The sequence below is a fragment of the Salvelinus sp. IW2-2015 genome, linkage group LG27 (genome assembly GCF_002910315.2).
Source record: "Salvelinus sp. IW2-2015 linkage group LG27, ASM291031v2, whole genome shotgun sequence".
NCBI lineage: Eukaryota > Metazoa > Chordata > Actinopteri > Salmoniformes > Salmonidae > Salvelinus > Salvelinus sp. IW2-2015.
The window spans coordinates 2198813-2219928 of record NC_036867.1 but is presented as its reverse complement, the minus strand read 5'-3'; the positions used below and the strand labels follow the sequence as shown (position 1 = coordinate 2219928).

The window sequence follows — 21116 nt, the reverse complement described above, 5'->3', positions numbered from 1 at the left end:
GCTACCATGAAAACCAATAGGCTACCATGAAAACCAATAGGCTACCATGAAAACCAATAGGCTACCATGAAAACCAATAGGCTGCCAAGAAAACCAATAGGCTACCAAGAAAACCAATAGGCTACCATGAAAACCAATAGGCTACCAAGAAAACCATCATAGAATGTATCCTATCTATCTCTATGAGGAAACACACCGATATGTAGCTATATCCAGGGGCGTCATTTGGTTTCTTGCATTGGAATTATATTGAATTCTGCAGAAAACTAGTATTCCAGCCATTCTTCCTATGCTATTAAATTAATGTTTTTGGACATAAAACCTGCAGCTAGGGTAGGATTCTAGGCTAACCTGGGCTGGCTCCTCTGTTCCAAGATCATCAGGAACAGTTGGAGGTTTAGGGGCTGTGGAGCCATTATCCTGGCGGCACTTATAGAAGGCTGGGTAGGCTTTGCACTCAGCAGCATCATCGCTGCTGGGCTTTGCGGCGGCCTCGTGGTTTGATGCTGCTGCTCATCGTTCTCCTTCTATAGCTTTGTCTGGGTACTTTGGCGAAGCCAATTTCTGATATCCTTTGTGGCAGTTGCAGACTAGCTGGTTCGAGCTAGCTAGATAGGCTAAGGCTAATAACACGAACAGTTTTTACAGCTAGCTAAGGAGCTAACTAAACTCTGTAGTGGTGGGGCGTGAGGCAGAGTTGAGTGAAGCAGCTTCAACGGTAAACCTGAAGGAGTCAAACCTAACCTCCCCAGTGGCTTTCCATAGCCCCCCTATACACACCGCTGCGATCTGTCCATTGTGTTGACACAGCGCAGAGGAGATACAGATTTTTCACCAACCTGTCACTCAATAATTTTTATATAGAGACATAAAACTAAAACTGAGATGGCACAAGTTTCAACTGACGGGGCGAAGCCCTCTTTTCCCAAGGGGTGTAGATGTGTGTGTTTATATATACCAGACCCAGAGCATGAATGTATTGAAAATCCATTGTAGATGTGTCTGGCTCTACAGGACCCTATGGCGTGGAGCGAGGCGGCCAGCTTCGACGTGTCTGAGGCGACGACGCCCCTGAAACAAATACAGGGGAGCTACGTACCCCAGGGGAGGACCACAGAGGGGATGAGGTATACCATTGACCCCTCCAACGACATCTCAACCAAGCACTGTGCCCCCATGGGTCAGCGGAAAGTCCACACCCCACACAACGTGCCCAGACCAGGCCTGCCATCCCTGGGGAGGAGGAAGAGGACAGCGAGGGGGGACCAGTCCCCTGATAGGAGCCGTGCGTCCTTCTTAGAGTCACCCAGCATCAACTCGCCCAAGAACACCCCCACGAAAGCACTGCCTTTCACCCTCTCCCAGGCAAGCCAGATGCTAGAAATGTGCTCAAGCTAGGGCATGATGGTGCAATGCATCTGGCTCTGGCAGTATAGCTTCTCTTTATAGTCCCCCTTTCTTGTCCATCTCCCATCTCTAACTGTTGTGATCATGTCTTCCTCCAGTTCTTCAACACATCAGGAGGAGAGCATCTGAGCCTGGACAGCCCTTCTCTGACCTCCACCCCAGTCTGTGGCCAGAACTATCTCCTCAACACACCCTTCCAGAAAGAGACCACGCCCAAACACCAGAAAGAGAATATGGGGTAAGCGAGTTACAGGTTCCTAAATTACGTGTGTGTTTGATGTATTGATCTCATCATCATTACAACAGGTGTTGTAATATCTCTCTTTGTCTCACTCAGTTTCAGGACCCCTAAGATTCATAAGACCATAATGGTTCCGACTCCCAGAACTCCTACTCCATTTAAGAACGCCCTGGCCGCCCAGGAGAAGATGCATGGGCCGCTAAAGATGGTGGTAAGTGTGAAGTTGGTCTAGCTGTGTGTATTTATAATTCACTGTGTGTTCTTATGAGTGTGTGTACTTTGTTACTGTGCTCATATTAATGTTTGTGTGTGTGTGTGTGTGTGTGTGTGTGTGTGTGTGTGTGTGTGTGTGTGTGTGTGTGTGTGTGGTGTGTGTGTGTTGTGTGTGTGTGTGTGTGTGTGTGTGTGTGTGTATCTCAGCCCAGCCCCTGGCCTTTCTGGAGGAAGATATCAGGGAGGTGCTGAAGCAGGAGATAGGATCAGACATCTTCACCAGAGAACCACAACCAGACTTCAGGACATGGAAACATAATGTAGGTGTTCATATAACCATGTACAACTAAACTTTTCATGACCTCTGTTTGACTTGGTATACAGTCTAACCACAACCTTGTCCCTGACCCTCCCAGGTGGATGGCCCAGCCAGGAAGGTGCGTAAGTCCCTGGTGCTGGACTCCTGGGGGAAAGACTGTCTCAACGTCCAGCTATACCAGGACCAGCTCAATAACGCACTGGTGGGTTCTGGGATATAATCAATCAGACTAATCAGTCAACCAACCAACTAATCAATCAATTCATCAGTCAACCAATGAACCAACCAACTAATCAATGTCTACCCATCCTTGCCTCCCTCCAGGTCCCAGAGGAGAGTTTGTTAACCAGCTCCTTATTGATGACCCCACTCCCGGAGAGAGACAGAGAAGAGCGCCCCTGCCCCCCCTCGTCTGGGAAGGAGGGGTCTTGTGGCCCCCGGCGCCACCTTCCCAGCCCCCGCAAGAGGAAGAACCCCCCCTCGGTCAGAATTTCCCACCACGATTCACCTGGACAGGTACACACAGACATCTCTCTTTGGTGTAACTCCTAACTACCCTTTAAAAAACGAAGCAACACATTTCAAAACAACACATTTAACTGCCCCTATCTGGTGTATGTAAAAAAATAAAAAAATAAAAACATTTAAATAAATACTAACTTCACATTATTGCTCCTCAGGCGATATATATATAATGATAGGGAGAGGGGAAAGGTTGTCCCTCCAAATTGGACAGTATGTTAGGTACAGCTGGTCCCTTGTCAAAGAAACCTGCCAACTTTTCAGTGATATTTTTTTTATTGAGCATCAAGGTCTTGGTTGTGAGAAGGGGATAGACTAATGCATTGAGATGCGGGAGAGAATATTCCTCTCTTCTTCTTCTGCAGGTCAACAACCAGTGGGAAGCAGTGGTTTATGGGAAGACGGAGGACCAGCGGATTATGACAGAGCAGGCCCGGCAGTACCTGAGTAGCACCTACACGTCCACCGGCTGCACCTCGAGGGCGCTTGTGCTCTGAGACCCAAGTTCCCACACACTACATCTGTCCACGCTCCTTCTCCTAATGACTCTTAACATACTACAGTCTGGTGTAGATCTACTCAAATAATTCAGACATTTGTGTATTGATAAGATTGGTAACTGAACACTCAAGTGTAACACAGAATACTTTACAGAAAAGGTAAGACTGTCGTTTTTCGAGGTCACACTGCTTGGTTGTCATAAATTGCTTTGTTTGTCTTTTGAATACACCCCAGCCATTGACCTCCTAGACATGTAACAGGTTTGTACAGATTAGAAATACTCCATTTTCTGCACTAGTTTATAATGTGTTAAAACTGAACAACCTGCACATACAGTAAGTAGCAAGCTGTAGAAATAGTTGTTGTATTACTACTGTAGCAGTGACTGCTTATGAGTTTCATATTGTTAATATATTGTTTAAACAAAAATGAAAAAATACGTTTTATGATGTAACATTACATGTATATGAATATTCAGCTTGTTTGTAGAACTACCCTGTACTGCTAAACCTGTTGTTATGAAGTCTTGAGAGAGAGAGAGAGAAAGAGAGGAGAGAGAGAAAGAGGGAGAGAGAGAGCTGTCAGTATTGCACTACTGAGTAGGGGTTGGCTGCAGAGAAACGGTCAGTGTTGAGGAGGTAACTGGATAGTACAATAAAGTTTCCATTCCAAGGCCATACTTCCCTTTAGCAGTCTCAAATTGAGACTTTTGTTGAATGTATTTCATAGCGTGAAACTGCGAAGAAACTCAAAATGGAAGGGTACCTTTTTTGTTCATTTGTTTGTTTTTATCTAATTTTATTTATTATCTGTTCTCTAAAACTTAGATATTAATATAAGTGTAAATTGAACACATAAAGTTTCCATTGAGAAATGTACCTTTGCTGACAGACAGCCTAAAACCCTTCTGAAACCCTTTGACCTAAGGTCAGTTCTACCACACTGATCCTAGATCAGAATCCAGTTGTCATGTTTGGTACGGACAAATAGCGCTCATGTCATCAGTGTGCTAAAGCAAGTATTTTAGTTGAGGTTCTATTTATTCAACGTTTACTAATTTATTTATTTCTAAAAATGGAAAAATAAATGATCAAATAATTATATTTTCTTTCTATCAGAAAAAGGATTGGGCTACCTTTCAACTAATTTCTACGAATTAGACATAACAAGTGAACATGCACTACCACTAATCTCTTTCATTCAGTCATTCTGTTAACTATCAGATTTAGTTAATAACCATTGTATAGTGACATCACTGAGTTGTTGATATTGGTAGAACAGTTTCCCCTGGAATCAGAGTTTCTTTGTATTCTCCATAGGTAGTAGCAGGATTCAGTCTCCAACCTCTAATCATAGACAAATTGCACTTTTCTCATCGTTTAAGTGTTGTTTTGTTAATTTGTTTGTGCTCATGACGTAGCTCTTGTTTGTGTTTGTTTCGTTTTTTAAAAATCCAGTGCCATTGGATGAATGTCTCACTACATGTGACTATTGAACACTGACACACAGATGTAAAGACAGAGCTGTTTAAAATCAATTGTTTATAAGTAATAATCACAAGTACAATACAAGATATTCAACATACAATGAAAGATGAAGCTTTTACGTCTTTATGTGACAATGCGGTCTTCTATGGCTCTGATTGGTTGCCTCTATAATAATAGGGATGCAGCAGAGTATCTATGGTCCCTGTGGTGATGGTTGGTGTCATTTGTTCCGACAGTCTTCCAACTGTTTAGAATGTAGATAATAATGGGGATTATCCAGCATTAAGTGTGTTTGAGAATAAGAAGGGAATCTCCTCAGGAAAGATCAAGTGGAAAGATCATTTATGTTCACCCTCTCTGAACTCCACAGAACCACACTTTCTGAACTTTCTGATTTCCCGACATCTAACCGCTACAGTAAATATGAATATATGTTTGTTCTCTGTTCTGTTGGTTGGTTTGACTTCAGTATGTTGTATGTTTTGTTTGTAACATGTTGTATGTTAACACTTGGACATCTAACCCGAGGCTATGAGGGAATTAACTATATTTATAGTAGCAGTTGTTGTCATAATAATCATGCATGAACAACAAGCAATACATTGGACTTTTCAGTGATCATGTTTTTACTACAACTACAGTAATCACAGACGTAACACTTCCATTATGTCATTTTCAAAGTTTACTGTGTTTTCTGCTGAAATCATAACCAGGTACCATAGAATTCCTGCCAACTGCCATTGTAACCATGTACTTAATATGGAATAATAATAAAATGTTATTGCATTGCGTTTGTGGCTCTTTGTCATTGTGTTATGTAACAGCAATATGATGTTATGATCTTGGTGCACCTCTCTTTAACGCTGCAGTCTTATTCACGTTAAACCTTGTCATCCAAATACCTTCTATCCCTGTTCCCTCCAGTGGAAGGACTCTTTTGTTCCCTGTCCAGTCCTGTCAGGTGGATTAACAGTATCTGTGTATATGTTGCCTGTGGAGTGTGTCAGCTTGGCCTGGGTTCACCATGGACACAATCCCTCTTCCGTGTGTGTGTGGCGGTGTGTGTGTGTGTGCTGTCTCTTATACACATCTAGATGTGTATAAGAGACAGGGACAAGATGCCTCTCCACAGGGTCAGCTGCTGGCCCTAAAGACGCCCAGTCACCCGTGACTTAATGCCCCCGGGCGCTATTGTCCCCAGGACCTGTTGCTTTTACAGACCCATTCACTCAATTGCCCCCAAGAGGAGGGGCACAAGGCCTGGCGACTTGCCTTCTGCTGGGGCAGCATCAACAGTACAGACAAACGTGCACACAAATATCCACTAGATCAATCTGTTTCTTGTCTGGGCAGGACTTGAGCTATTGTTGCTTTCAGATGGTCTGGACTGGCTTGAGACATGTCAAAGGCTTACTGCCTCTTAATTGGTTGTTGGCATCAGCCTGTAAAGCCTTGTGTTTACTGAGTGTATTGTTTTGGTCCTGCATAGGGCACTCCTTATTGACTTAGCTTGGCCTCACATGCACCTGTTGGGTATCAGTACAGACATGTGTACTATACAGACGTGTGTACTATACAGACGTGTGTACTATACAGACGCGTGTACTATACAGACGCGTGTACTATACAGTGTATTGACAGGCATCTATTTTAGTAGTACTGTAGCACATCAATCAATGGGTAAAGCATTTAGTGATTTGAGAGAAGTATGTTTTACTTCAATTAAATGTACATACTGTTTCAAGTCATTATGTTGTACAGTCCTCAAACTTTGCTGTGTGTATTGGTGTTCAATGCAGAGAGCTCCAGGAGCAGCAAGGGTCCTTTCCCCTCCACACACACACACACACACACACACACACACACACACACACACACACACACACACACACACACACACACACACACACACACACACACACAGCCTTTGTGTATGCCAGACAGCAGATGGCAACCATTATAGCACTGACAGGGCAGTCATCTGGCAGGCACCCTGTTGGTGTCCTGCTGAACACACAGCACCACTGAGGGGATGAGACACTTTAGGCGGGAAAAACAAATTGTGTGTGTGTGTTTTGGACCCTTTCTGCTGTAAATAGGTCCTAGTCTCCAGTTCCCCTGTGAATGTTAGTGCTGTGAGGTTAAACAGGCTCACTAATGAACAGCAGTACCTAACTGGTATACTAGAGGAGCCTGCTGCCTGACTACACTTTTAGCAACAAACAACAGATTCACAATGAGGGGCGATACAATACATTGGACTGGGTTGGTCTGCGTTTCTTTCTGGTGTATCTGAGGCTTAACTGGAGCCTGTGTGTGTGTGTGTGTGTGTGGTGTGTGTTGTGTGTGTGTGTGTGTGTGTGTGTGTGTGTGTGTGTGTGTGTGTGTGTGTGTGTGTGTGTGTGTGTGTGGTGTGTGTGTGTGTGTGGTGTGTGTGTGTTTAGTCAAGGGGTCCTGGTTGAATGGGCATGGAAGACAGTGTATGAGGGGTACAGACTGTGTTCACCGGGGGTGGGGCAGGGCTCAGCACTCTCCTGCATAGCATCTGCTGCTCCTCAGGTGAGGAGGAGAAAGAACAGGTGTCAGGCAGGTGAACACCCCCCCCTCTACACACCAGCCCTCTGGGCCTCTAGACTCTATGAGAGTAGGGCCTCTGTCACTCTGTGTGTAGCTGTCACTGTCCCCACTGGATGTCAACCACAATAATCCACATAGCAAGGATTTATTCCAGGAGTTAGAGAGAGGCAGAGTTTGACCCTGGATTAAAGATAATTAAAGCACTGATTGAATGAATGAATGGATGAAGGAGAGTAGAGAGAGGAGAGGCCAGTCAGAGGGGGAAAGCTGCTCCTCTCTCAGAGGCGCTAAGCCTTTCTCAGCAGATGGCTGTGGCGGACAGGCCTCCAGCATCAAACATCCTATATCACATACTAAGAAATCAGGAAGATGTGCGAGGGAACACCAAGATGTTGGAAAACTGTTCAGACACTATTTCTGCTTCCATCTCAACAACACAGAGGTTCAGACTGACCATGCAACTAGTCATAAATTACAGGACGGCTTTTGGCTTTGGTGTTTTTTTAAACGCTTGACCTTTTTAACCAGCATTCCCCGTAGTTAGCATTATTGCTTGCTAGTGCCATAATCTCACATATCAGGCGGGGATATGGTCCTTGTTAGAATAGATCTGATCTAAATGTATCAATGGACACATCACTGGGCTGGTGGATGTGGTGTCTAAATCTAATAGAGGTCAAGGTTAGGATTAGGATTAGAGAGTTGGAGCTTTAGTCCTTCCAAAGGATACATTCCACAGCGTTGCCCTTTCAAAGGATACATTCTACAGCGTTGCCCTTTCAAAGGATACATTCTACAGCGTACTCCAGTCGTGGCCATGCTGGGAGGTACCACTGAAGACTGTGTGGAGCCCAGAGAGAGCTGTTTTACCATTGCCTGGGCAACCTTCACAATAATGATGCCATTTCCTTTGGCAGTGCCTTTCAACACGCCTCAATCACACATCCTCTCACTTCACAGGGCTTTTTTCAGCTCCGTTGAATGGGAGACTCTTGCCGTGGTACATGCTGTAGTGGAATATGTTACTAACTAGAATGAAGGGATATCAGCCGCAAGTACGGGTTTGATTATTTTTATGAAAAATACATTCTTGGCTGATGTTGGGTTTTACACAAATTAAATGTAACAATTTATAGTCAAAAGGAAATATATCAATGATTTAGTGCTGCTCTGGAACGTCGTAGTTGCAGAGAATACAGCCTAATATGGATGACAACATGGAACAGAAAGCTCAGGCAGACTCATGGAACAGAAAGCTCAGGCAGACTCATGGAACATTATTTGGCTGAAGTAAACACAGTTAGCTTCATAAAATATAGTCATAAATCTGATCCCTCTTTGACTATTAATGAAATACTTTCCCCCCTATTCAACCCCTCAATTTACGGCTTGCTTAATGTCACATCTTAATCCCGGAAAATGTATATACAGTACACCATTGATATTTCTTGAACACTTTACAGAGGAGGCAGGGAAGTAGTTACCCTCACTCCAGCTCTTCAATGATGCAGCCAACAGTTCAGCCATAGACTAGCATCAGTGATGTAACTATGGCAACCCTACCTGGCCCCATTGGGGGTGGGCACAAAATATAGTCACTTTTCAAAAATATCCCACCGCTATACCCAATCTCCTCCTCTCTCCTCCCTCCTTTCCCCTCTTGTGCCTGTTTCTCTCCCCACACACACCACCGTCCATCGTAGCATCTTAGTCGGCCATGTAGCCCGTGTTGCTGGACCCATGACAATCACTCCTCCGACGGTGCTTGGATAGGATCCTGTGCAGGAAGCTTGGGGAGCTGTGTGCCTGTGGCTGGGGTTGGGGCAGGGGCTGGGGCAGCCTGTTAGGGAGAGAGATCTGGGACTTCAGTATCAGGATGGGGCCCTCTCTCTCCCCCTCGGCCCCCCCGGCCCCCTCCGGCCCCCCTCCTGCCGCTGCTCTGCTGGCTCTGCGGAGGGCCTGCAGCCTGAGTGCGCTGGAGAACAAAGAGGACACAACAAACACAAAGGACATGTTTATTCCCGCTGACCCAAATTCCAGCGCTCAGCGCAGACAAGACAAGCGCAGGGCTGTTCAGGGGGCTCGCTCTGTGTGTGTGTGTGTGTGTGTGTGTGTGTAGGCTGTTGCAGCTCAAGGAGCTACGTTCACCTCTACACACATTAGGAGGGACCTAAGTCACACAGCACAACTAAAATGTATAATCTTGGATCATCTCTTAAACAACATCCAACTACTGTTTACATTTCCACGTTCACTGAGGGCACTTCAGTCAGATTATACAGACAGTTCTGTTCCACTGTTTGACATTATGAAACACAATATTTTTTGGGGGAAAGAGGGAGCCCTCATCTACTCCCCTGAACGCAGGTCTGTGACTGTGAGCCCCCACTGTGGTCCAGTGTGTGAGGGAGCAGCAGTGCAGTGAGTGGGAATTGATCAGGGAGGGAGGGAGGGAGGGGTGGGTGGGTGGAGGGGGGGGGGGGGGGTGTAATCTGTGTGCTTTGTCAACTAATGAGGGATGAGAGGGGCCACCTGTTCAGGGTGTGCTGGGCGGAGTGGAACTGGAGGCGGTGGAGGCAGTGAGGGGTGTGTGTATGTGTGTGGGGAGCAGCTGCTGGGGTGTGTGTGTATGTGTTGTGTACACACACTTGTGGAGGGGGGTTTGATTGAGGATTGTGTGTGTTTGTGTCTTTCTGAGTGTGTATCTGTGTGTGTGTTTTGGGCGCGCTGCTCTCACCCAGTACCACCTGCATACGTGGCCGGAGCTGAACCCCGTCTCGCTAAGCGGCGGACGTCTTTAGCTGGCTCATCATCCTAACAACACAAACAGAGGTGTGTCAATGACAGGGTGGGATTACTGCTGGGACTGTTCTGTATTGCTATCCCTCTGTCCTGTCAAAAACTCAGGTAGGCTATTCTAACCAGACATACTTTTCTGTAAATCAGCAGAGCTATTCTTTATGAATAGTAGGGGTGGGCAATATTATATCTGCGAGCAGTGCAAGAGCATACGAGGTGTGTATGCAGGCTTTTGTTCCAGCCAAGCACCAACACAATTGATTTAACTAATCAAAGTCTTGATCGATGACTATAAATAGAATAGAGTAGAAATAGAGCCTTGTTGCACTCAGAGACAGAATGTTGCTTTTGCCTAGCATAAGACAATTTCCACTAGCCACTAACCTGGTGGCTCTGCTCCATGACATGCGAGGCCGGGAAGTATCCCTGCTGTCCGTTTTGCAGCCGCCCAAACCACCGGGCCTCATCATCTTTACACAGAACCAGGATGAACTCACCCCGGGTCAGCGCAAGCTCATCTGGCCAGTGGGGCTTGTAGCTGCGCTTTACCACCATCTAGTGGATAGATCGAGAAATGCAACTTCAATACATTTTATATGTAACAAGACAGATGCGGTACTTGAGCATACGCAGGGTTGTTCCATATGTCTGTCACAGTATATGCTTGTCTCTGCAGTAAGTTTATATGATATAGTGTGCCTTGTGATGATCAAAGAGGTGTCATGACATGTCCAATTCATTGTTCCATTCCTTTACCGCAGCTCATTCACATTGAGTCTATGCCTGAATGAAAGAAGAGGATTAGGAGGCTGGCTAAAACTCTATGGATTACCTGGCTCGCAGTTAAAAACACACCCAATCACCTGCTGTTCTCCATGATCTGTTCTCTTTAGTCTTATGGTAATGAATGACATAACAGACAGCATCTAATTTGAACTAACTAATGCAATTGTCTCTACAGACAAGTGTAGCTGGAGACACAAAAACAATCTACATGAGATGTCTCATGCTTGCATGAACAGAATCCAGAGGATATGAGGGTGAATTGCGGAGCAAATCTACCAATTGTATCAACAAGTTGAATTCATCCAAGCATATTTTCATTCAACATAGTTAATAAATATTGAGGATCTGAGAGTGAGCATTAACAGGAAAATAACTTGCCTTGTCAGCCTCTGCCTGTCTGAATTGGCATCGTCCCCGGTGAACTGGTAAACAAGGAGAGATGAATCAGCAAAAAATAGCTCCCACCACAAAGAACTATAGCAAAGCATTAGGGAATGAAAAGTTGGTGAAAAAACAACATGATTCTAGATGTATTTCAGTTTGCCATCAATACCCAGGACCGTACAGTATGCAAAATAAACAACTGCAGTATACAAATCAAATGGAATTTTAATCATCATTGAAAAGTCAATATCATGAATCTTAATAATTACAATAATGTGCTAATAATGTGCTGTACACACACAAGTTAAGCACTGCACTTTCAAAAAAAGATGGCAGTTTTGAAAGTGCAGTAACAGTGCAGTAACAGTGCAGTAACAGTAACAGTGCAGTAACTACAGTCAACTGTGGTACTTTGGACGCAGTCATTGCAGCATCTTTTTTTCGGAAGGGTGTATTTCCTTGCCAAGCTTCTCCAGTCTAGCCCACTGCAGATACACACATATATATATATATATACACACACACACACATGTCTATATATACATATATCTGTATATATATATATACACATATGATGTAAGCAGTAACCTGCTACTGTGCTACTCACCTTGTGGGGAGAGGACAGTGGTAAAGACTTCAAAGTGCTCATTCTGCTGCCTGTAGATGTTGCTCTGCATGCTGACTGAATGACTTAGGACCTAAGTCACACACACTGACTAACTGACTAAGCAACCCAGTCTCTCATTAACTATGTACTCTATGTACAAATAAGCAGTTATGCACTGATGCGTCTGCACCCTCTCTCTGCCTTAAATAAACCAGGTGACTAATCCACTGCAGCACTTACTGGAACAGACACACACACCCGCACACACACGCACACACTGAAACATAGGCGCAAGCAACCCCACGTAAGCATATATCCAGAAACACAAACAAAGTTAAGCAGAGACAAACACACACACACATTATATAATTCAAGCAAATTGTGACTGGCAGATTTATTCGGACATTATCTCCATCTAGTTTTTTTCAATCACTTTGGTGCCATTTTCACAAGCATGTGGCTTATTTTCGCAACTCTAAGCAAAGAAATCTAAACAGACCATTAAAATGACACATTTTTCAAAACTCTAAGCACACTTTCAATTGACTGAGAACAACAAACAAATTCACAAAGTCACTTGTTCGCTGCACCAAATCACTCTTCCAATTTAGATACATATTCAATATAAGTATCTGCTTTTTAAAATGCAATATTCACTTACTTTTGATACGATTTTATTGTAATTTGTTAACAATACAATGAACAATCACTTCAATCTGCTCAAAACTGATAACTACTGCACCAAAATGATGTAGTGCCTAGGTCATATACCCTGAGTGTACAAAACATTAGAAATACCTGTTCTTTCCATGACAGACTGACCAGGTGAATCCAGGTGATAGTTACACTACATGGCCAAAACTATGTGGACACCTGCTCGTCGAACATCTCATTCCAAAATCATGGGCATTAATATGGAGTTGGTCCCCTCTTTGCTGATATGACAGCCTCCACTCTTCTGGGAAGAGATTCCACTAGATGTTGGAACATTTCTGCAGGGATTGCTTCCATTCAGCCACAAGAGCATTAGTGAGGTCGGGCACTGATGTTGGGCGATTGGGCCTGGCTCGCAGTCGGCAGTCCAATTCATTCCAAAGGTGTTCGATGGGGTTGAGGTCAAGGCTCTGTACAGGCCAGTCAAGTTCTTCCACACCGATCTCGACAAATCATTTCTTTATGGACCTTGCTTTGTGCACGGGGGCATTGTCATGCTGAAACAGGAAAGGGCCTTCCCCAAACTGTTGCCACAAAGTTGGAAGCACAGAATCGTCTAGAATGTCATTGTATTGCTGTAGCATTAAGATTTCCCTTCACTGAAACTAAGGGATCTAGCCTGAACCATAAAAAACAGCCCCAGACTATTATTCCTCCTCCACCAAACATTAGTTGGCACCCTGCATTGGGGCAGGTCTTCCGGCATCCGCAAAACCCAGATTCGTCCTTCTGACTGCTAGATGGTGAAGCGTGATTCCTCACACCAGCGAATGTGTTTCCACTGCTCCAGAGACTACTTCCAGAGGCAGTTTGGAACTCGGTAGTGAGTGTTGCAACCGAGGACAGACAATTTTTACACGATACGCGCTTCAGCACTCTGCAGTGCCGTTCTGTGAGCTTGTGTGGTCTACCACTTCGCGGCTGAGCCTTTGTTGCTCCAAGACGTTTCCACTTTACAATAACAGCACTTACAGTTGACCGGGACAATTTTTTACGAACTGACTTGTTGGAAACGTGGCATCCTATGACGGTGCCACGTTGAAAGTCACTGAGCTCTTCAGTAAGGCCATTCTACTGCCAAAGTTTGTCTATGTTGATTGCATGGCTGTGTGCTCGATTTTATACACCTGTCAGCAACGGGTGTGGCTGAAGTAGACAAAGTTTGGTGGTTCCAAACTTCTTCCATTTAAGAATGATGGAGACCACTGTGTTCTTGGGGACCTTCAATGCTGCAGACATTTTTTGGTACCCTTCCCCAGATCTGTGCCTCGACACAATCATGTCTCGGAGCTCAACAAACAATTCCTTTGACCTCATGGCTTGGTTTTTGCTCTGACATGCACTGTCAACTGTGGGACCTTATATAGACAGGTGTGTGTCTTTCCAAATCATGTCCAATCAACTGAATTTATCACAGGTGGTCTCCAATCAATTGAATTTACCGCAGTTGTAGAAACATCTCAAGGATGATCAATGAAAACATGATGCACCTGAGCTCAATTTCGAGTCTCATAGCAAAGGGTCTGAATACCTATGTAAAAAAGGTATTTATTTTTAATTTTTAATACATTTACTAACATTACTAAAAAACTTTTTTCGCTTTGTCATATGGGATATTGGTTGTAGATTGATGAGGAAAACATTTAATTGAATCCATTTTAGAATAAGGCTGTAACGTAACAAAATGGAGAAAAAGTCGAGGTCTGAATACTTTCCGAATGCTTTACAAAAATAACAGTTTTGAAATGTCTACCTTGTATTTTTTACTATTAGATGAAATGTTAGTTAAAATGGTAAGCCTATCATGATCTGATGTATTGAGGACTAAACTAAATGCTCTCATGGTATTTCACAGAAAACTTTGTTTTTGCATGAATGACTCACGTGTGAAAGATATGTGCAACCCCAATGAAGGCACAATCAAAGGTTCTGAACATAAGATTGGAGGCATTACAAGTGTTATCTGTTTAGAATTTTGTTCTAAGAGTTTTGAAAATGTACCACGTACATCTGAAAAATGTGCCAAGGTGATTGAAAAAACTGAACTATATGCCATTTAGGAGACGCTTTTATCCAAAGTGACTTTCAATCATCTGTGTATACATGATAGTTCTTGACAACATTATGGTGCTTGACAACATTACGGTCCTTGACTACATTACGGTAACTAACTGCATTACCGTGCTTGACTACATTACGGTGCTTGACTGCATTACGGTGCTTAACTACATTATGGTGCTTGACTACATTACGGTAACTAACTGCATTACCGTGCTTGACTGCATTACGGTGCTTGACTGCATTAGGGTGCTTGACTACATTATGGTGCTTGACTACATTACGGTAACTAACTGCATTACGGTGCTTGACTGCATTAGGGTGCTTGACTGCATTACGGTGCTTGACAACATTACGGTGCTTAACTACATTACGGTGCTTGACTACATTACGGTGCTTGACTACATTACGGTGCTTGACTACATTACGGTGCTTGACTGCATTACGGTGTTTGACTACATTACGGTGCTTGACTACATATTTTTTTGTCTCTAATAAATCATATAATTCCAAATTAATTTTGGACATTTATTTTGAAGTCAAAACAAGTGCATCAAAACATAATTTACTATCATATTCTAGTTGAACTCATTAATCCCAGTGTGCACTAATAGTGGAATGTCACTGAACACCCATCTATAAACATTGCTTGACCACTTCAACTTGTCATCCTGAAATCGGACATGCTACCTTGTCGGACGTGCTACCTTGTCGGACGTTTTACCTTGTCCCGGACCTGCTGTTTTCGACCCTCTCTCTCTCTCCCTCTCTCTCTCTCTCTCTCTCTCTACCGTACCTGCTGTCTCGACCTTTGAATGCTCGGCTATGAAAATCCAACTGACATTTACTCCTGAGGTGCTTACCTGCTGCACCCTCTACAACCACTGTGATTATTATTTGACCTTGCTGGTTATCTATGAACATTTGAACACCTTGAAGAACGATCTGGCCATGTACTCTTATAATCTCCACCCGGCACAGCCAGAAGAGGACTAGCCACCCCTCAGAGCCTGCTTCCTCTCTAGATTTCTTCCTATGTTCCTGCCTTTCTAGGGAGTTTTTCCTAGCCACTGTGCTTCTACATCTACATTGCTTGATGTTTGGGGTTTTAGGCTGGGTTTCTGCATAAGCACTTTGTGACATCTGCTGGTGTAAAGGGCTTTATAAATATATTTGATTTGATTTAATCATTTGCCTATTGTCCTCCCTCCATCTGGCTACAGGCATGAGGTGGCCCGGGATTGATGCCTTGGTTCCCTGCCCTAACAGAATTCATAATTTCACTTCAGGGCGGTTGATTGATTTTTACCAATGACGATGTGTGTGGTATGTCCCAGCAGTGGCCAGAATAGGCATGAGATGAATGGGGTTTTGACTGGGTGGGTCAGGAGATGGACCAGTCAGTCAACAGATGGCGGTTAGTTAGAGCCTTTGCCTCGCCCCCTCCCTCCCCAGTGGATAGGGGCATTGCTGCTGGCTTGTGACAGCAGTCAAACACCATCCATCAAAAATGTGGGAGATTATGCAGTCAGTCAGAAACAAAACAACCACATCTCTGAAAGAGCAATAATGTGGTGGATACTGTATATACAACCCTATCTATAACATTGTGCCCAATCTGTCTATTGTAAGAATTACAGTATGTTCTTGTATTGACAAGTGCAATCGATCAGATTTTTTGGAAGGGCAACTGCTTGAGAAAGTTGATGAGACGAGCAAATTAATTGTCAACTCTCCATTGAATTCGGTCAAATGAATAGACATGAAAAAGTATATATAGTGCTAAGATCCATTTGTGTCTCTGGGCATGATATGCAAGAGAAATGAAAGAACACTTGCATTCACAATGGAGAGCTCTAGAACTCACATCCTGATTTGCCTATTTCCAGTGTATTTGTCCTGATAGGGAGGGAAAATAGATCTATGGCTGCCTGTCTGGAGCCAAAAGGGCTGAGAATTAGCTCTTCTTTCAAAGGGGAAACGTGGTGTGTGTGATAGCGGTGTGGAGCAGAAGTTAAGACACACCTGGTAAATTGATCTGACAGACGATTAACCTCATTGTCCTCCTTAGCCTTGTATTAGTGTTAAAGTACCTATAGATTGCACACACTAAACTCTAACTTCAATTCAATCTCTCCTCAGTTTTCCCTTGTTTTGCACACAACATGTTTAGGATTTTGTTCCCTTAGACCAGGGTTTCCCAAACTCTGTCCTTGGGCCCCCCAGGTGCAGTTTGGGAAACCCTGCCTTAGACCATGAGTTCTATAATAGGCGACCCCCTGCGGATAATTTTATTTGTCCCCAAAGTTTTCTGAGCTACATTTTTTGTTGCTGGACATAACTGACAGAAAAATCACTAGGAAGTCAGCGTGACTTTAATTTAGGAAATCTGTTCCCAAGTATTCCCACGCATAGAGGCGTATGTGATCGAATCCCAATGTAATAAAGGTTTGAAATTATTCTGTTTTTGTCAAATACTATATCTGATTCTAGTGTACAAATGATTTAAAACTATGTTCCAACCACCCGCTCAAGCAAAAATGGGACCACGGGTTAATTTAATTGGGGACCCCTGCCCTAGACTATCGCCGAGTGATGCTTGAGAACAGGCATCAGGCTCTGGATGAAAGTACTCCCCAGAGAGAATAGGGTACAATTTCTGCAAGAATAGTTATTTGATGTAATTTTGACCAGATGTACAGTACGTAATGCATTATGAAAATAACTTTGGCTATGCATAATGAAGAGCTGCTAATCGAGGTAAGTATTTCGTATTCACTGAAAATATAATTTGGTTTCACATTTTGCCTTGCAGCAGCAGATTATTAATTCAGATCCCAGGCTCACGTGGTTGTTTTTTCCCAGTGTGGGTCTCCTTGATTGGTATGGCCAGGTGTAATGTCCTGGCCAGGTGAATGGAAAGCTGACCTGAGAAGGCACCTATCTCACTGGGGCCAAAGCTAGTTTTATATAACCAACAGCACAGTTAATCTGATAAGCAGGCCCAGCTCCTGTACTGTATGTTTCTAAGAAAGTCCAATTACATCACCTCTATTCTTGGTCATTAGGTCTACATGCAATGCATTAGAGACAGACAGGCTCTCTGTTTATATCATCATATGACACTACTTACAGGGTCAGTTTCCCAGACCATGATCCTCACACGGGGCAGCAAAACTTTTGGGCTTCCGAGTGGCACAGCGGTCTAAGGCACTGCATCTCAGTGCTAGAGGCATCGCTACAGACCCTGGTTCGATTCCAGACTGTATCACAACCGGCCGTGATTGGGAGTCCCATAGGGCGGTGCACAATTAGCTCAGTGTCGTTAGGGTTTGGCCGTCATTTTAAATAAGCAATTGTTCTTTACTGACTTGCCTAGTTAAATAAAACTGTGCCTAAATGTATATTCAACGCTTTTTAGTGTAGGAATAGTCTTAATCTGATTCCAGGAAACATTTTCGTATCAATTAACTACTTTATAGCATTGTCTGTATTCAGTACAATTGTATTTGTTCATATTTTGCATCATTTCTGGGCAGGCCTCAATCAATTCCATCTGGCCCGTATGGAGTGATGGGACTGAGAGGCAGTCTACTACAAGGGCACATTCATACTGACATGAAGCCACAATTGTGGATTCCTAAGCACTTTTCTACAGGAGCATAATGAAAGAGTTGTTCACCCCTCCCTCTCCTCTCTGCCCCCAAGTGTTGTACGCATCCAGTCTGTCATACACGTGCAGTGGGAAAATCTACATGATTGACCAATATTCAGCGGAGGACAAAAAGAATAGCAGCCTTCAGAGACAGGTTTTTCTTGGTTGACCCATATCCTTTAAAGTGACCCTAAAATATTTGTTTTGTTGTTTACAGACCAGTGGCAGCCCTACTGTAACCATCACATGGAAGTTGTGCACTTGCTATTGTGTTCAGTAACAATGCACTGTGACCTACATTCTTATAAAATCTTAAACACACCATATATATTTTTGAAGTTGATTTTAATTTGAAATATCAAACATAACCCTGTACCCAAAAGTTGTACATTGCATTGACAAATCTATAACAAATTGAGGACTGATGAGGTAAATAAAGACTGTATTCCATTTCACACAACATCATGGGTGAGCCATTTAGAAATTTGCATGATGGGACAGAAGACCCCTCCCCTCTTACACTCCTATTGCACCTGACCTGCATAAAGAGGAAACAAAACAGGAATCGCTCCCAGCAATATGACAGTGCAGGTGGGAGACATAATGAAGTAGTCAGTTCATATTGTGCAGTCCGATACATCGGAGACAAGGCACTTATGATGTATGACATGCAAAGTTCCAAAAGGTCCTCCTTAGCGCTTCCCTGGTTTCCCAGCTCCTTTTTTACCACTAGGTGGTCCTTGACCCTTACCCCCTGCTCTTCCTTTACCTTTGCCCTTCCCACCACCACCCTTTCCTTTTCCAGAGAAGTTACCACCCTTGCGCCCCTTCTTTCCCCCCTTCCTAAATTTAGCTGCAGACTCCTCTCGGTCATCCTCTCGCATTTGTTTGTTTACAGCTTTGTTGACGTCCAGACGAGGTTTCTTACTGTCCATCACTTTCAGCAGATCCAGCTGCCTCTGCTTTTCATTGGAAAAGTTACCAATGACCGGCTGGAATTTCCTCTTCTTCCCGGTGTTTCTGGGAGCTTTCTCCTTAGGTAAGCGCTCTTGGAATTTACCTGCGGAAGCGGTGGATGACTTGGCCACATTGACAGCCCTAGCCAGGTCAGTTTTGGATTGCTGGGCGGTCGGTGTGAGTCCAACACCTGGTACTTTGATTTTCTGTGCCCTGGCTATGTTCCTCAGGCGATGCAGCTCGTTCTTTGCCACCTTCTCCTTCTTTGCTTTGTTGCGTTTGGCGAATTGGTCCTCGTTAGGGTCTGCCGTTTCGGGAACCTCAATCAGCCACTCTTTTGTGCCATCATTGACACGCTTGTAGCCCCAACGCCGCTTCCACTCTTTGGCAACATCGTCCCATACCAGGTTAGTTTTCTTCTTCTTTTGGATCCCCTTCAGTTTGGCGAATTCCTCCCATTTGGTTGGAGGCCTGGGCTTTGGTGGGGGCTTCTCTCTCGGTAGTGGAGTGGTCGGCTCGGGTAGTTTGACTACGATTACCTCCTCAACTCTCTCAGTTGGATGCTTCCATATCTCGTTGACCAGGAGCTGCGTGTTGTCACGAGCTAGCGAACGCAGAAAATCCTCTTTCTTCTGTTCACGAAACAGTCGAATGTCAATACGGTTCTTGTCGTATGCAACCAAGTTTCCAATGTCAAACTCGAGGTCCAGTTCTTTCTGAACTGTGATACTTTTGAGTTTTTCAGCCTCATCTTGTTCAGCTTTAGCAAGCAAGCCTTCTATACTGCACGCAGCCATTTTGGATTTCTGAAAGCATGTCGCTCCCAAGCACTGAGGTGTAATAAAGAACTGGTTCCGCGTGTGTTTCAAGTCACGTGAAAAGGTCATGCATTTATTTCCGGGTTCAAATTTCCCTATTCTGATGTATTTTTCCCCACTTGTGTCCACTAGGTGGTGCCATTGTCTTACTTGAGTCATGGCAACAACAGAACATATATTTTTTTTAAATACAGCCTTTCACTTGAAGAAAGTGAATAGTTGAGTTATATTACTTGATTCTATCACTATCAAATTAGAATATTATTTAATGCATACCTGATGTCCCTTGAGACCTCTAAACTAAAGCATGGCACAACCAACTCACTGTCCCTTTCTTTTCAGGGTCTCTGTATTGGTTTTTGGCAGAATAGCTGATGCTCAATAAGACTGTCTCTTTTCAGAGAGCTTGGCTGTGATGTTCCACATGAATACCCAATCTTACAGCGGTCTTCTGTGGAAGGAGCAGAGAGAATAGAGGGACGAACAGGTAACAATGTTGAGCCATTATATCTATTACATTTTATCAAGTTGTACCTGTTGATATTTATCAAGACTTTATAAAGACTTTATCAACCTCTATACATACAGACGGATTGTGTTGCCCCCCACATGCTATTTTCAAAATGTTTTTGGACCCCACTAATTATATCCAGTGTGAGACTCACCCTGAGAGCCAAGGTTCTGACAGCTATGGAAATGAGCCTACCAGTGACACTGCTATATGTACTGCAGGTAGTGTGAGGAGGGGAATCTTAATCAGGCGCTAAAGTGGCTACACACACACACACTCTCTCTCTCTAAAATAATTGTCTAGTGACTTAATTTGTAATTCAAACCACAGGGTGCTCTGTAATTACTGCAGGGTGCTCTGTAATTACTGCAGGGTGCTCTGTAATTACTGCAGGGTGATCTGGAATTACTGCAGGGTGCACTGTAATTACTGCAGGGTGCACTGTAAATACCACAGGGTGCTCTGTAATTAACACAGGGTGCTCCACAGGGTGCTCTGTAATTACCACAGGGTGCTCTGTAATTAACACAGGGTGCTCCACAGGGTGCTCTGTAATTACC

At 43.9% G+C, this 21116-nt stretch overlaps 3 protein-coding genes across 3 annotated transcripts in view; 1 reads left to right on the top strand and 2 right to left on the bottom strand.

Moving 5' to 3' along the window:
* The window catches only part of LOC111953853 (myb-related protein A), a 20698-nt gene extending 15217 nt beyond the window's left edge, over window positions 1-5481 (top strand). Inside the window, 7 exon segments of the mRNA XM_070435658.1 lie at window positions 997-1365; window positions 1506-1645; window positions 1745-1865; window positions 2074-2181; window positions 2278-2382; window positions 2505-2696; window positions 3068-5481. Coding sequence (XP_070291759.1) covers window positions 997-1365; window positions 1506-1645; window positions 1745-1865; window positions 2074-2181; window positions 2278-2382; window positions 2505-2696; window positions 3068-3199 — 1167 coding nt within the window. The 3' untranslated portion in view covers window positions 3200-5481.
* Window positions 5482-8323: 2842 nt separating this feature from the next.
* Window positions 8324-12058, bottom strand: LOC111953628 (jouberin). Its single transcript, XM_023973022.2, has 5 exons — window positions 11844-12058; window positions 11231-11274; window positions 10451-10621; window positions 10005-10081; window positions 8324-9242 (listed from the first exon to the last, which is right to left on the bottom strand). The coding sequence occupies exons 1-5, from the start codon at window positions 11911-11913 to the stop codon at window positions 8975-8977; spliced, it is 630 nt and encodes a 209-aa protein (XP_023828790.1). The 5' UTR covers window positions 11914-12058; the 3' UTR covers window positions 8324-8974.
* Window positions 12059-18598: 6540 nt separating this feature from the next.
* rrs1 (ribosome biogenesis regulator 1 homolog) lies at window positions 18599-20058 on the bottom strand. Its single transcript, XM_023973103.2, has one exon. It carries the CDS (start codon window positions 20022-20024, stop codon window positions 18963-18965), a length of 1062 nt encoding a protein of 353 aa, XP_023828871.1. The 5' UTR covers window positions 20025-20058; the 3' UTR covers window positions 18599-18962.
* Window positions 20059-21116: the final 1058 nt, after the last annotated feature.